The sequence below is a fragment of the Trichosurus vulpecula genome, chromosome 5, assembly GCF_011100635.1.
Source record: "Trichosurus vulpecula isolate mTriVul1 chromosome 5, mTriVul1.pri, whole genome shotgun sequence".
Classification (NCBI taxonomy): domain Eukaryota; kingdom Metazoa; phylum Chordata; class Mammalia; order Diprotodontia; family Phalangeridae; genus Trichosurus; species Trichosurus vulpecula.
In genome coordinates, this window is record NC_050577.1 from 209,202,846 (window position 1) to 209,216,906 (window position 14,061).

General features: G+C 36.7%; 1 protein-coding gene across 1 annotated transcript in view; it reads left to right on the forward strand.

Annotated features, from left to right (window-relative positions):
- SLC38A4 (solute carrier family 38 member 4) overlaps positions 1-13,110 on the forward strand; it is a 71,630-nt gene extending 58,520 nt beyond the window's left edge. The window contains exons 14-16 of the mRNA XM_036761118.1: positions 192-336; positions 3,395-3,492; positions 10,632-13,110. Coding sequence (XP_036617013.1) covers positions 192-336; positions 3,395-3,492; positions 10,632-10,733 — 345 coding nt within the window. The 3' untranslated portion in view covers positions 10,734-13,110. The remainder of the gene's footprint in view (positions 1-191; positions 337-3,394; positions 3,493-10,631) is intronic.
- Positions 13,111-14,061: the final 951 nt, after the last annotated feature.

Consider the following 14,061-nt stretch of genomic DNA (forward strand, 5'->3'; position numbering starts at 1 on the left):
TGGGCTATATTCAAGAAGAAAAAAATCAATGAGACATCTTTAGACATCAAAACATCATTTAGATATTTTCAGGAGGCAGGAGGGAAAGGTTTCAAGATTTTTCAAAATTAATGTGCTTTAAAATGTTTAAAAATAAGCACTGGGATAAAGCTAAAAATCCAAACTGTTTCTTTTTCATATTTCCTTTACAGATCCGCACATCAGTGATCACACTGTTATTCCCCAAAAGGCCCTTCAGTTGGATAAGACACTTCCTGATTGTAGCAATTCTCCTTGCACTTAATAATTTCCTTGTAATTCTTGTGCCAACTATAAAATACATTTTTGGGTTCATAGGTAGGTTTTAAAAATGTTTTAATTACTGAATTCAGACCTTCATTGTTCTCTCGATAGAATGATCAAATAAACCATATCTGAGATCGTAGGATCACAGATTTAGAAATGCAAAGAGATTTCAAGTCATCTAGTCAAATCCCCTCATTTTTCAGTTGCTATCCAGGGAGATATAATCAATAATCTACGGTATAACATGGGATGTTCCAAATAAACATATGTGGAAGGATTTAGCATCAATATGGCCTATTTGTTGCATTTCTCTTACTGTTTTGTGCCATACCCTGCAAACTGACAAAAATGCTGCCCCCTGACCCCCATAGCAATAGTTATTTTTGGAATGGTTGTGAAAATATAGGCACACCAATGCATTGTTGGTAGAACTGCAAAATGACAAAGCACCAGTTTCAGCTAGGTGGCCCAGTGGATAGAGTACTAGGCATAGAGTCAAGAAAGACTTACGTTCAAATTTGGCCTCAGATGCTTAATAACTGTGTGATCCTGGGTAAGTCACTTAACCTCTGTTTTCCTTAGTTTCCTCAACTGTAAAAGAAGGATAATAATAGCAAATACCTCACAAGATTATTTTGAGGATCAAATGAAATAATAGTTGTAAAGCACATAGTATATAGTATAACACTATATAAATGCTTGTTCTGTTCTCCCCTTACCGCCAAGATGAAATTTTTGGAATAATGAGAACGTACATTTGCGATTTGTTGACACCTCTATATTTTAGTTTTTCTTTTGAGAACTGTTTGTTCATATCTTTTGACCATTTATCTAGTGGCTATTAGTCTTATGTTTTATTAATTATTTATATATCTTAGATACCAAACTCCTATCAGAGAAGTTTGTAAATTTTTTCCCATTTGACTGTTTCCTTTCTTAGGTGCACTAATTTTATTTATGCAGAAGGTTTTCAGTTTCAAGTAATCAAAGTTAAATTTTATCTTTTATAATTGCCTCTTTCTCTTGTTTGGTTAAGAGTACATTTCATACTCAATGCTATAAGAGGTATACTTCATCTGCTTCTCTTATAAATTTTTAACAGAATGATCTTTAATATGAAGGTCTTATATCCTGTCTCCACATTCTACTAGCTTATTTTCCTTACTTTTTTCAATCTAGCTTTTATGGAAATCAGAAGCAAGTTTTGGTATTTCCTAATAAATTGCTATAATCTATTAGCTTATGGCCTTTGCACGAGTTTATAAAATATATTATCAAGTGAGTCTGTGTCCAACTCTATAACTCTCTCTTTTACACACACGCACACAATAGATCCCACTAATTTCCTAGGATTGAATCCATGTTACACTGGCTACACAGTTTACTAACAGTGTAACAAACAATAAAACAAAGTCATAATTAATTTTAATATTATCACTTGTGAGAGGTCACAAAGTTACCTTTAAACATTAACATAATTGCTGACTTCTCAATTTTGGGAACACATTTCCACCTTTCTGTTCTCTCAGAATAACAACCAAAATCTCTCAGAATTATTTTTTAAAAAAATAATATTTCATTGTAAAGTGAGAATTAAAACAGTTCTCTTAGTAAGTTTGTTTTAACTCCCTCTCTTATGCTCTACTCAGTCCTTCTTTATACATGACTCTTCAGAATGCCAATTAAACCCAGTCTCCTCAGACTCCTCAAAGAACGATGGTTAAACTGTAACTGTTAAAGATGCTATTGGCACTTAAAGATACAGTGACAGTATGGATAGTCTATGTGTCAAAGTCCATTGAAGTTGTTCTTATACATATATAATGGCATACTCCTGAGATTTTCCAAATATACTTGTATATGCTCAAATAAGCTCAGGGATTAGAACACACTTTACTAGCTGTGTGACCCTGGGCAAGTCACTTGATTTCTATTTGCTTTGGTTTCCTTAACTGTCAAGTGGGGAGGATAATAATAGAACTTCCGTTACAGGTTGTTATAACTAGCAAATGAAATAGTATTTGTAAATCACTTAGTGCAGTGCCTGGCACATTGCAGGTACTTGATAAATGCTTGTTCCTTTTCCTTCCACATGGCAGGTTTAAGGATTCAGGGTGCCCATAGATCAGGAAGTCACACACTTCTACCCAATTCTTTGTCTCTAGGCAAGGTGGAAAACCTTTTATCTCTTTTCCAAAAGCCTCTCCCAGAAATTCTATATCAGCAAACTGTTGAATTTTGGAACAGAATCTGCTTGATTACTTCAAAATTGCTTCTATATTTCTGTGGCAGTGTTCACAAAGCAGGATCTACAAAGACTTACCTGTGGTTACATACCTATCAAGTGGCCAAACTGTGGTTATATAATATTGCATTAAATTTCAAGAACCATAGTATTGCAGAGTAGAATATAACTGCAATTACTACTAGCCCAATCCCTTTACCTTACAGATAAGGAAACTGAGGTATAGCAAAATCCAAAGACATAAATTATTAGTGATACAGTTGAGGTTAGGTCCTAGACATCATCATTAGTTGTCAGTCCATGGAACCCATTGCTTCTCAGACTGCAAATCCAAGGCCATATACATTTTCTAGGGAAGATATGAAAGGACAGAAATTTTCTCGGCAGGACATGGAGGTTCACAACCATCAATATGAGAGTTGAAGAATTTCTTCAGAAAGGAAAGAACTTGCTTTTATGGGCAATTTACTCCTTTTGGGGTACCTTGTCACTCCAGTTAGTTTTCCATTCTGTGTCTGCTCAGGGGTCATTCAACGTTCTCTTCTTTGTGCTGAACTTGTGATTTCCTTGGTATAGGAACTACTGAGGAGAAAGGTTTGCCTGAAGGGGCTGAGAGGTTAAGTGCCTTGTCCAGGGTGACACAGTCAGTATATGTTAGAAGTAGGACTTGAACCCAGGTTTTCCTGACTCAAAGAGGCAAGCTCATTACATAATGACGCCTCTCATTCAAAACATAAATCAAGTGCCTCACAGGGCATTTCAGTGAGTTGGGAGATTTTGTCTTTAGCTTCCACATGTGGTGGAGTAGCTTACGAATCATCTGTATCATTAATAATTTCACCAAATACCTTGATTTTTCTTCAGGTGCATCTTCTGCTACCATGCTAATTTTCATTCTCCCAGCTGCCTTTTACCTTCGACTAGTTAAAAAAGAACCCTTAAGATCACCTCAGAAGATTGGGGTAAGTCAACCAGCAGGGGAATCTTGTGATTTCCCTCAAGCAAAAGTTAATCTTCAACTTCTTACTTATGTCAAAAAGAAAGTACACATATCACTCAGGGAAAGATGCTACATTAGGACCATAATGTATCAAAGACATACATGTTTGAAATATCTCAACTTGAGGTGAGATGCTTTCCTTCACCTTCACACACACACACACACACACACACACACACACACACACACACACACAATTCAAAGACTTTGATGATTCCAGAACTTTATAAATCAAAGCTAACAGGCCTGATTTACTTTGCAGTGTGTCATGTGGCAATGGAACTTTCCTATTATCAATTAACAATTAACATGTGCATTGAGAGCACTATCTTTGGAAAAGAAACACAAGAATCACAATAACTATTTTCGTTACCCAGAAATAGAACAAATCTTTAAATACTGTTAAGAATTTAGTTCAGAATAAGACATTCTCATTTGTCTAAAATACTGAGGATTTTATTTCCAGTTAATCAGGTAAGCACTAGGAAACTTTATTCCTTACTCATATTTACATAGCACTTTTAAGTTTTACAAAACACATTCCTTATGTTCTGGTAAGGGCCATGTGAGCATCTACATGAAAAACTGACAAATTAGTAACCAAAGACATACCTCATATATCTTCCCATAATCCTTTGCCCCAAGCTTGTTCACCATGAATTTCCCAATTTTGATTTTTCCACATTGGCATCCATTTAGCTAACTTATTAGCTACCTCCCATGAATCAGTGAATATATGACACTGTCCTCCTTTTTCTGCTTTGATAGCTTAATATACTGCCATAAGTTCAGCATATTGGCTCCTTCCACCTATCCCAGTACTTTTCGAAGTTCACTTAGTACATGGGTTATAGGTTACTGCTTTCCAATGTCTTTTATGGCCTAAATATTTTGCTGTCCCATCAGTAAACCATGAACCTTTCTTCTGTTCTTCAGTTAATCCACAATATTTGTCATTCCATTTTACCAAAGACTATACTAACTTTCCTTGGTTCAGGAAGTTTCCTGTTTCCCTCAGTGTCTATGCTTGCTGTAGATTCATGTAGAGCAGAAACTCCACTTTTATCTGTTTTCAATCTATTTTGAATATACCATTTCCATTTAATTATGCTAGCCTCTTGAGCATGTCCAGTTCTGTGAGATTCTGGGGTACTCATTACCCAGGTCTTAATTGGGATTCCAGGCCTCAATATCACTTCATGGCCCAGAGTCAGTTGTTCAGTCTTGACCAAAGCCCAATATGCTGCTAACAACTGCTTTTCAAAAGGTGTATACTGAACTCCAGATGAAGGAAGTCTCCTAGACCAAAATCTTAAGGGTACATTTTGGCTTTGTTCTTTTTGTCATAAAGTCCAATTTGCATATTCATCCTGTACAGTCACTTGTAATTCCACTCAGCCATTTTGCATAGGCCATAAATCTAGAGCCAATTGTATAGCCATCTTGGCTTCTTCAACAGCTTTAAGCTGTTCAAGTCTCCAATCAAATTCATACGTTTCAAAATTTGTCCCAAATGTGGAATATGGTACCTCTGATATCCAAATAGTCCTATAAACTTTGGGCCTCTTTCTAATTGGTAGGGATAGGAAAATCTTGAATCTTTTTTCAGGCTTGTGGGAGAATTTCTTGCAGTCCTTATTCCACTGTCTACCCCAAAATTTTACAATTTGTGCTGGCCCTTGAATCTTTGCAGGGTTAATTTCCCATGCTTTGCCTTTCATATACTCAGTTAATAGTGTCAAACTCTTCTCCATTTCTTTTACATTTTCTCCCTGTATCATAATATCATCTATGTAGTGGGTAAGCTATACATCAGGTAGCTTTAATTCATCTAAATATTCAGCCACAATTCTTTGACAAATAGTTGGGCTATGCAGATATCCTTGCGGCAGGTGGGCAAAAGTATGTTATTGGCTCTGCCATGTGAAAACAAACTGGTCCCATTATTTAGAGTCTATTTGGATTGTAAAGAAAGCATTGGCCAAGTCAACAATTGTGTACCAAGTCCCATCATGTTTCTGGATCCTTTCTATTAAGGTAACAGTATCTGGAATAGCAGCATTCAAGGGAGGAGTTACTTTATTCAATAATCCTCTGTCATTCTCCACATTCCATCTGATTTTTGTACTGGCCAGACAGGATTATTCCATCAAGTGGTTGTAGGGACTAACACTCCTGCATCAACATATTCCCTTATGGGGTGCCCACCTGGCATACAATATTGCTTCAAAGTAATTACTTTAGAAGGTTCAGGTAAAGTGATTGGGCCCATTTTATTTTTCCTACTAAAATTGTATTAATTCTTATCTTCCTTAGTGCAAATTGATATCTCCCCTCAGGTAAATTCAGAGTCATCCCCCTCAATATATCTATTCCAATGATGTATTCAGGAATGGGTACAATGACCATGGTATATTCTTTCTTAGGCAATTGTCCAATTTTCATTATTAGTTTGACTTGTCTGGCTGATATTTCAGTCCCTCCTAGTCCTATGATGGTAATAGGAGTTCCATGCTTAAACTTGTCAGGGTTTCCATATGTAAGGGAGGCCTCTGCCCCAGTGTCTATCAATGCCCTAGTTATAGTATTTGATCTATTTTTCCAATATATAGTCAGATTAATATGGGGTCTGTAATACTATCTGTGTGTTTCTTTAATCTGACCTGGAGCTCAGCCTATTTCCTAGTCTCCCTGAAGGTATGACTCACTTGGATACAAGGGTTCAAGATCTTTAGGATTTGTAGGGGAAGTTCTTCCTTCTCTATTCCATCTGCTATTAAGGCCCTTATCTCAATACATTTTGTATAGCTCATTAGTTGGAATGCCATCTATTCTTCCAAAATCTACCACTGCTCTCAATAGAGCAGTAAACATTTCTTTTCTTGTTACTCTATTCTGACTTTGAATCCATTGACTGTTCACTCTTCTCTCTCTCTCTCTCTCTCTCTCTCTCTCTCTCTCTCTCTCAAGGAAATTTATCTTTTTCCCAGTTTCCTAAGTCACTTAACTGTGAAATCTTATCTAGCACCTCTGAAAGAGGGTGCCCTACCTCCCCAATTAGCAGAGTCAGAATTAGGTGTTTATAAGCAGGGGGAGCTGTCTTAAGTATTAAATTTCTATGAGAGACTCCCAAGGAAGTATCATAGTATGTACCCGCATTTCCCATCATAATAGCAGTTTTCATTACCTCCTCCTTTAACTTTCTCATACAGTTCCTAAGTGAATACCAGGGTCTATCTGCACTGGGCCACATGCAATCAGTGAGATACTCTTGGTTACATCCCTCTGCTTCTAAAGCTAACAGACTAATTGTCCTGTTAACCCCTTGCAGATGATAATACCTAAAAGCTTGCTGTACAAAAGGATTCTGACTAATGCTTATGAATTTCATACAGTCTATGCTATCCACAGATACTCCTGTGGCCCCTTCATCACTGATTCTCATAATCCAAGATATTAATGATTTTCCCCTTCCGTGGGTAAACCTACTCAATATATCTCTCATTTCCTGCTGTGTAAAATCTTCCAACACTTCTGTATTATTTTCTTGGGTCTCTTGCCTCCTTCACAGTATGGGGTGCACCTCTGTCTGAGGGGCCTGGTCTGGTATTTTATCATTTTCTGGCTCAGGAGCATCATACCACAAAGTATAACTTTGTGCCTCAGCTCCTAATATTGTGTCATTCTCTCCTGACTCTCTTCCCCATCACCATGGCAACAAGACTGGGCTAAACTCAAATGTACTTTTGACCTCATTGGCTTCCTCTTTCTTCTAGCCAAATTAACAGCAAAATCAGTCCATTCCTGAATAATAATCTGTTCCTCTGCCACCTGAGATTTCCCATCTTGCTGTGGTATAGAAATATTCTCATTCAAGCTAGCCAATTCTCTTTCCATCTGAGTTCTCTCTCTCAACAGTCTCTCCCTGCTTTCATGTATAATACAACATACTGTGAGTAAAATCCAGCCTCTTTGAGGAAGTGCTTTTAGCAGTTCTCTCCCTGGCTTAACTTTAATTTCTTGCCAACATCTTTCCAAACCTCTAGGTTCTCCTCTCTTCTCTTTTGAGTCTTTACAGAGTCCTGATCCAATTTACCATTCCCTTGCTAGGGAGGAATAAGGTACCTCATCCTATCCTGGGATAACCATTTCTTCCTTTAAAGCCCTACTACCTCCAAATAGAGATTTTATACCTTGCAATCCCATCCTCCTAGTTGCCAAATTTGTTAGTAAGGTAATAATCACAATATCAACAATAATTGTCAATATGCCTATGTAGTTGTGTATTGCAAAATATAAGACATTCTCCATATAGAAGGTAGAAGTAAACCATTTATTTAGACACCAGAGGATCTAATCCCAAAACCAATAAGCCCAATCCATCACAGCAGCAAAGAAATCAATAGACAACATCACAGCAGATAATGCGTCCATTCCATAACCTCCCTTCCCTATGCTGGGGCCTTGCTACCAACACACACTCACAGCACAGCTAGGACACATCTGCTCTCTCCCCCAACTCTAAGCACTCTCTGAGCATTTCCTGTGGCACACTTTTCTTTTCTTCTCAGCAAGCTCTTCTCACTACATGTGACTTAGGCTTCCTGTGACATAAGCAGGTCACATGGGCCTATTAATGGGTGGGAAAAATCTTCAAATTTAAATTACCAATACAATCCTTAAGGGGTAGCAGAAAATACTACACCATCTACCACTAGGTCACAGTAAGAATAATCTCCTTAATCATTACCAAGCATCTCAGTAAAGTCCTCTTTCATCTTGACTCGGGGTTGACTTCCGGGTCCCATAGCTCTTCCTCTATAGGCTAACTGCTTCTGCCCCTTGCCTGGATTCACATGTGGGCGTCTTTCTGCTCCTGTACCAGGTTTCAGCTCATGGTGACTACTCCACTTCAAGGCCATGCCTGACAGCAGGCTCCAGGTGTTCCTGCCTACAGCTTCTGCTTCTGGGAAAATGAAACTTAACAGGGCAGCAATACACACCACCAACACCACCATCTCAATTCACCTCCAAAGTCCAGAGGCTCGGTGTTAACATCTCAGTTCACTTTAACAGCTTTCTAAAGGGGCTTAAGCTAAGCCTCCTTCCCATGGGCAGGTCTCTGCCCCACAGCTCCACTCACCTTCAACGTTGGGAGGCTCCTTCAGCAAGTCTCTGCCATTAAAGGTCTTCTCTTTACTCTTAGAAGTCTCCTCTGTGTTTTTGGAAGCTACTCTGTGTTCTCAGAGGTCTCCTCTCTGCTCCAGAGGTCTCCTCCCAGCTCTTTTAGGTTTCTTGCCAGCTCTTTTAGGTTTTCTCTCAGCTCAACACTCACAGCTCATTCTTTTTCTTCATCTCTTCTCTTCTCAATGCTGGCAGCTCTCTTGATGTCTTATCTTCAATGCTCTCTTGATGTCTGCTTCTCTCACACTCTGGGCTCTCCTTGTATACAGTTCTAGCCAGCATCTGATTGAATAGAACTCAGGTCTCTGATTGACTGAATTCATGCACATCTATCTGATTGGCTAGAACTCAGTGCGCATACAAGTCTCTGATTGGCTAAAATTCATGCGCATCTGATTGGCTAGAACTCAACACACATTCAAGCCAGCAAAAATTCCACTTTACTTGCCATTACACATGCTCTTCTACCCATGCTGTAGTAGAATATGTCTTTCTAACTTTGCCGAAATTCTTATCTTGGAGCCTTGACACTTATCAGGACAGTTCCAGGACTAGGGCCCATGTTGGTATCAAAATTCCCTCTCTAAATATGACCTGAAGTACCAGCAATTCTTGCTTTTCTCTGCTATATGCAATTGGTTTTCATACTACAATTAGAGTTAATAAAGGGATGACATCATTCCTTTTTGTCCCTCTGTTTTCTTTTTTTGTCTGTGAATCAGGACACATTGGTTCTAGTCTCAGCTCTGACTTTAACTATTTGTGTGATCTTGGATACCTGACTTGATTGGGGAGCAGATACAAATGCATTTATGCATATTTAGGCATAATGAAGAAGAACACTTATTTAACATACTTGCTCCATTCATGAAAAGATTGCTTGCAAACTGAATATTTGTTTGTGGAATAATATTTTGCCATTGACTTCCATTAAATTTTGCAAATGTCATTGGATTAGAGGATATGTTAATATTGAGGACATTTTGGCATAAAAGTATAATAAAAACTAACAACAATTTACTATAAGGATATTCTGCTTTTGTAAACGTAAGAGTCTTCAACTGGTTGGCGAACACAACCCTGCAAGAAGTTGATCAGTTGAACAAATCAATCACTGCAATCTTGCACATTCATTTGAAAGAATGTATGCATATAAATACATTGGAAAGCCAATTTCTATTTAATTGGAAGCTCTTTCTGACCGTATTGGACTTATTAGATTATGTAGAACTGATTAAATTAATTCAGGTATTTAGGCAAATTCCGTAGTAAGGAGATCCTCACGGAATTTTTAGACAGAGCCAGAAGTCAATGTAAGCAATCTCTAATAAACTTATTTAAACACTGTAAGAACCTGAAATTTCCTCAGTATGGGTAATTTTTTCCATATCACAACCCCTCAATAACTTTGCATACACTATTCAAAGATAGCTATGGCCCCCAAAGTAATCAGTCTGTCAGCAATCTGTCAATGCTCAGACAGATGAGAAATTGTTCGGTAGAATTTTATTTGAAAACTTTGCAACTTTTAATCCCTGCAAGAGATATCATTTCTCTAGCACAGCCTTTGAGTAACCAAGGTGACCATCATGCCACAATAAACACCAGGGTGGGACTTTAGTAGAAGTACTAAATTGTAAATATGTCATTGACATGTTAAGTATAATTGCTTGTTAATCCTAATTCCTTGGTAATCAATAACAAAAGGAATTTATTGGATCTCTTATGCCTGCTAACATTGGAGCTCTGAGCAGATGAAGTAAAGACTGGCTTACTGAAATAAAGACCAATATTCCTATCAATATGCCTCACTTTATCTAGTCATAAAACCCAAACTATGCTAAGTGAGTAAGCCTCAAATTCCTTATGTTCTTTCCATATTTTCTAATGATATTTCATTCTTTTTTTCAACTCTAGGCTGCCATTTTCCTTGTTGTTGGCATCATCTTTATGATTGGAAGCATGGCACTCATTATAATTGACTGGATTTACAACCCTCCAAATTCCAAGCATCATTAATCCAAGCAAAGCTACTTTCCCTTCTGGAAATGACTGTATTCTGCCCTAATAGACCATTTTGACATCTATATTAGAATGTGTTCTAGTGGAAATTACAGGAAGAATCCAAATAATTTCTCCATTAATATCTCTATATCTGTGGAATATTAAATCATCATATTTTTAAACCAATAAGTTGTTTATGTATTTAAAACCTAGGGAGAACTCTGCTCTGGTTTTAATCAATAATTTGAGATGGCAAAAACATTTCTACTGCTGTATGTGCAGAGTAAGCTTTCATCAAGAAATATTTTTCTCTTCCAGATTTTGATAGCAGCACTTCTTGGAATACCCCAAAATACCCTAGTGCCCCTCCTCCTCTCCAACCTGCTGGCTCTTTTCTCCCATAAAATCTAATGGAACTGTTTTTTATAACATGGCTACATTGGCACAATTCATAAACTACCCTGTTACACAAGAAGGATCAGTCACTAGAGTCTAAAACCTGGAGCTTCATCAATATTTGTAGAATGAGTGAGTCATCATGACATTTTGTCCAGCCTGTCAGTGGCATTGAATCAAATTTTATCAAACAGAAAAATAATCTTCAGGCAACAGATTTGTCACAATTGTTAGGAGACCTGATTGAATACTGAGAGGGTCTTTCAAAACTACAAATATACAGGAATAGTTATTTTATCACAAAAACTGTACAGTCTGAAGCATCTACTTCATTATTATTGTTATTAGTGATAGGCCTCCTGTAATATATGTGAGTTATGTCACTGAACAAGTGCTATCCTTCTTGTCTTCCATTCTAATTCATTAGGTTTTGGATAACCACAGATATGTGGGAGTACATGGGAGCCACTACTGTATTATGCATTTTTATTTGAAAAACATTCAGTGCAGGAAATTGTCATTTGCTTTTTGTTCATGTATATAATCCTTTTCTGTACTTACTTTAATGTTAATATATGGCACTTTATTTTTTATTTTTACATAGCTTTTATTTTTTTCATACTCTGGGGAAAAATAGATCAGTGAGATAAACAAAGTTACTTTTTGTGTTTCTGTTTATTGGGAGACCTTTACATTTTAAGACCCAACTTACAATTTAGTAAAATATTCTCAAATGTTTACAAGAATCACCTATGTGAAAAGTTCCTTTTCTCAAAATAATTGTCAGTTCTAAACATTTTCCCCCCATGTTGGATATCTAAAATCATACTGAATAAATTTTAATTTGGAGAAATATTTACAGATTCATTAATCTTACAAAATTGAATGCTTTGCTGTGAAAATAATGAAGATGTCTCCACAATTGAATGTGAAATCATGGATACATAAGATCTCTGGAAGATACCTTAAAGATCATCTAATCCAGCCACTTTATTTTTACAGATGAGGAAACTGTAGCCCAGAGAAGTTGACTTAGATTAGTTACCTAGGTCTCCTGATTCCAATGCTGGTGCTATTTATAATATATGACACTACTTCCTCTATTCTTTCCAATTCTTCAGTGGGACAAAAGTAAACCTATAATGGTCTTTGCCCTATATTTTGAAGTTTCACTATTATAAAATTAAAAACAAGTACATATTTTATATTTTGTAATATGTTTTAATAAAGTAAAAAAAGCTAAAATACAGTCCTCTAGCTGAAAAGATAATGGAATTTTATTAATTCTATTTTCTAAACTAAAAAGTTGCTTTGAAAATAGTTATTCTGAGCTATATAATTTCACATGCTATTTTTAGTAGTGTAATATTGTGAATGAATGCACTTTGCTGTGAAAATGGAATGTTTCTCTTAGCTACCATAATTTTAGGGTTCTTGTTTGTAGAAATTATTCAGTGAATGGCATCTTCAAAGTAAATGCCCTACTATATGCATTTTATTTTTATCCAAAATAGCTTGGAAAACAGAAAGAATTATCATCCTAGTGTTTAATCTCTGTTTAATTTGAGTTTTTATCTGAACTTTAAACATAAATTAAAACAGATTATAATAGAAATTTTATCAAGAATAATTTTTTAAAATTTGGTAAAAGTATAATCTGTGTGTTTTCTGACCACAAGGCAATATTCTGGTTTACATTTGAAGTGATTAACTTTTAAAGGTCAGCATTACATACTGAAACAATTTTCGGATTCATTTTACAGTGATGAACTAGTAAGCTACAGGATTTCTCTTCTAGGACCTCTTCAGAGTATTCATACTGCAAGAAAGGCATATATTTAATATGATAAACTAGTTAATTTAACCCCATTTGTAGAGCAGATGAAATTATATTTTCTTATTTTATTTGTAAGGTGAGTAAATGTGCTGAAAAGATTTGTCACTATTATTGCAGAAAATATATATTAACATATAATAAATGAACTTTTCAAATTAATATAGTTTCATTTGATGTGTTAGAAGAATGAAAATGATTTTCTCATGAGATGGTTGAAATATAAATATCTTTTTTTCTGTGTGTTCTTAGTTTGGGTGTTGACCATTCGTCACACTATGAAGCCTAAGATCATAAGTTGTAAGACTAAATCAAGGAGAAGGAGATGCTTTGGGACCCCAAGATTTGCAGTGATCACTGGAGATTAATAATGTCACTAGGTGTTCAGCAACTTTGCCTAACAAATCTCTATGTTATAGTCCTCAGTAGAAGGAGGCACTAAATCCAAGGGGCATAGACAATGCAGTTTTATAAGTTGTGTTAGGAAAAGAAACAAAGTCAAATGGAGTCTAGAACCATGGGTCCAAGACAGAAAGCAAATGGGAAGCTTGAGTAAAGTGGGGAGGAGTTTCAGCATTCAAAAAACTAAGGTTTATTCAACTGCTGTCATGTCTATGTATGCCCACCCTTTTAAGAATTTTGAAAGAGGGGCAGCTAGGTGGAGCAGTGAATAGAACACTGGCCCTGGAGTCAGGCGAACCTGAGTTCAAATCTGGCCTCAGACATTTGACACTTACTAGCTGTGTGACCATTGCAACAATTCGGCTAGCAGCTGCTGTAAGGGTGTAAGACCCTCCAACAACCAGCACACAGAAAGCCAACAACACAGGTTCTTTTGATCTGCTTTACTAAGGAAAGTAATGTTAAAGGGTTAACAATCTCAGTTTAATCGAACATACAAATATCATTCACTTAGTTCAGGGGAAAAAGCCAGCAGCCTGAACTTCAGAGCAAATACAAACAAATTACAAACATACATTTATAAACAGACCAAATAGAATTCATAGTTACCAAGAAACCATCAACATCTGTGCTCAGCCAGGATGCCCTTAGAGTGGCAGCCCAGAGTCCCAAGCCTTCAGGAGTGACAGCCTCCAAGAGAACACCAGTCTC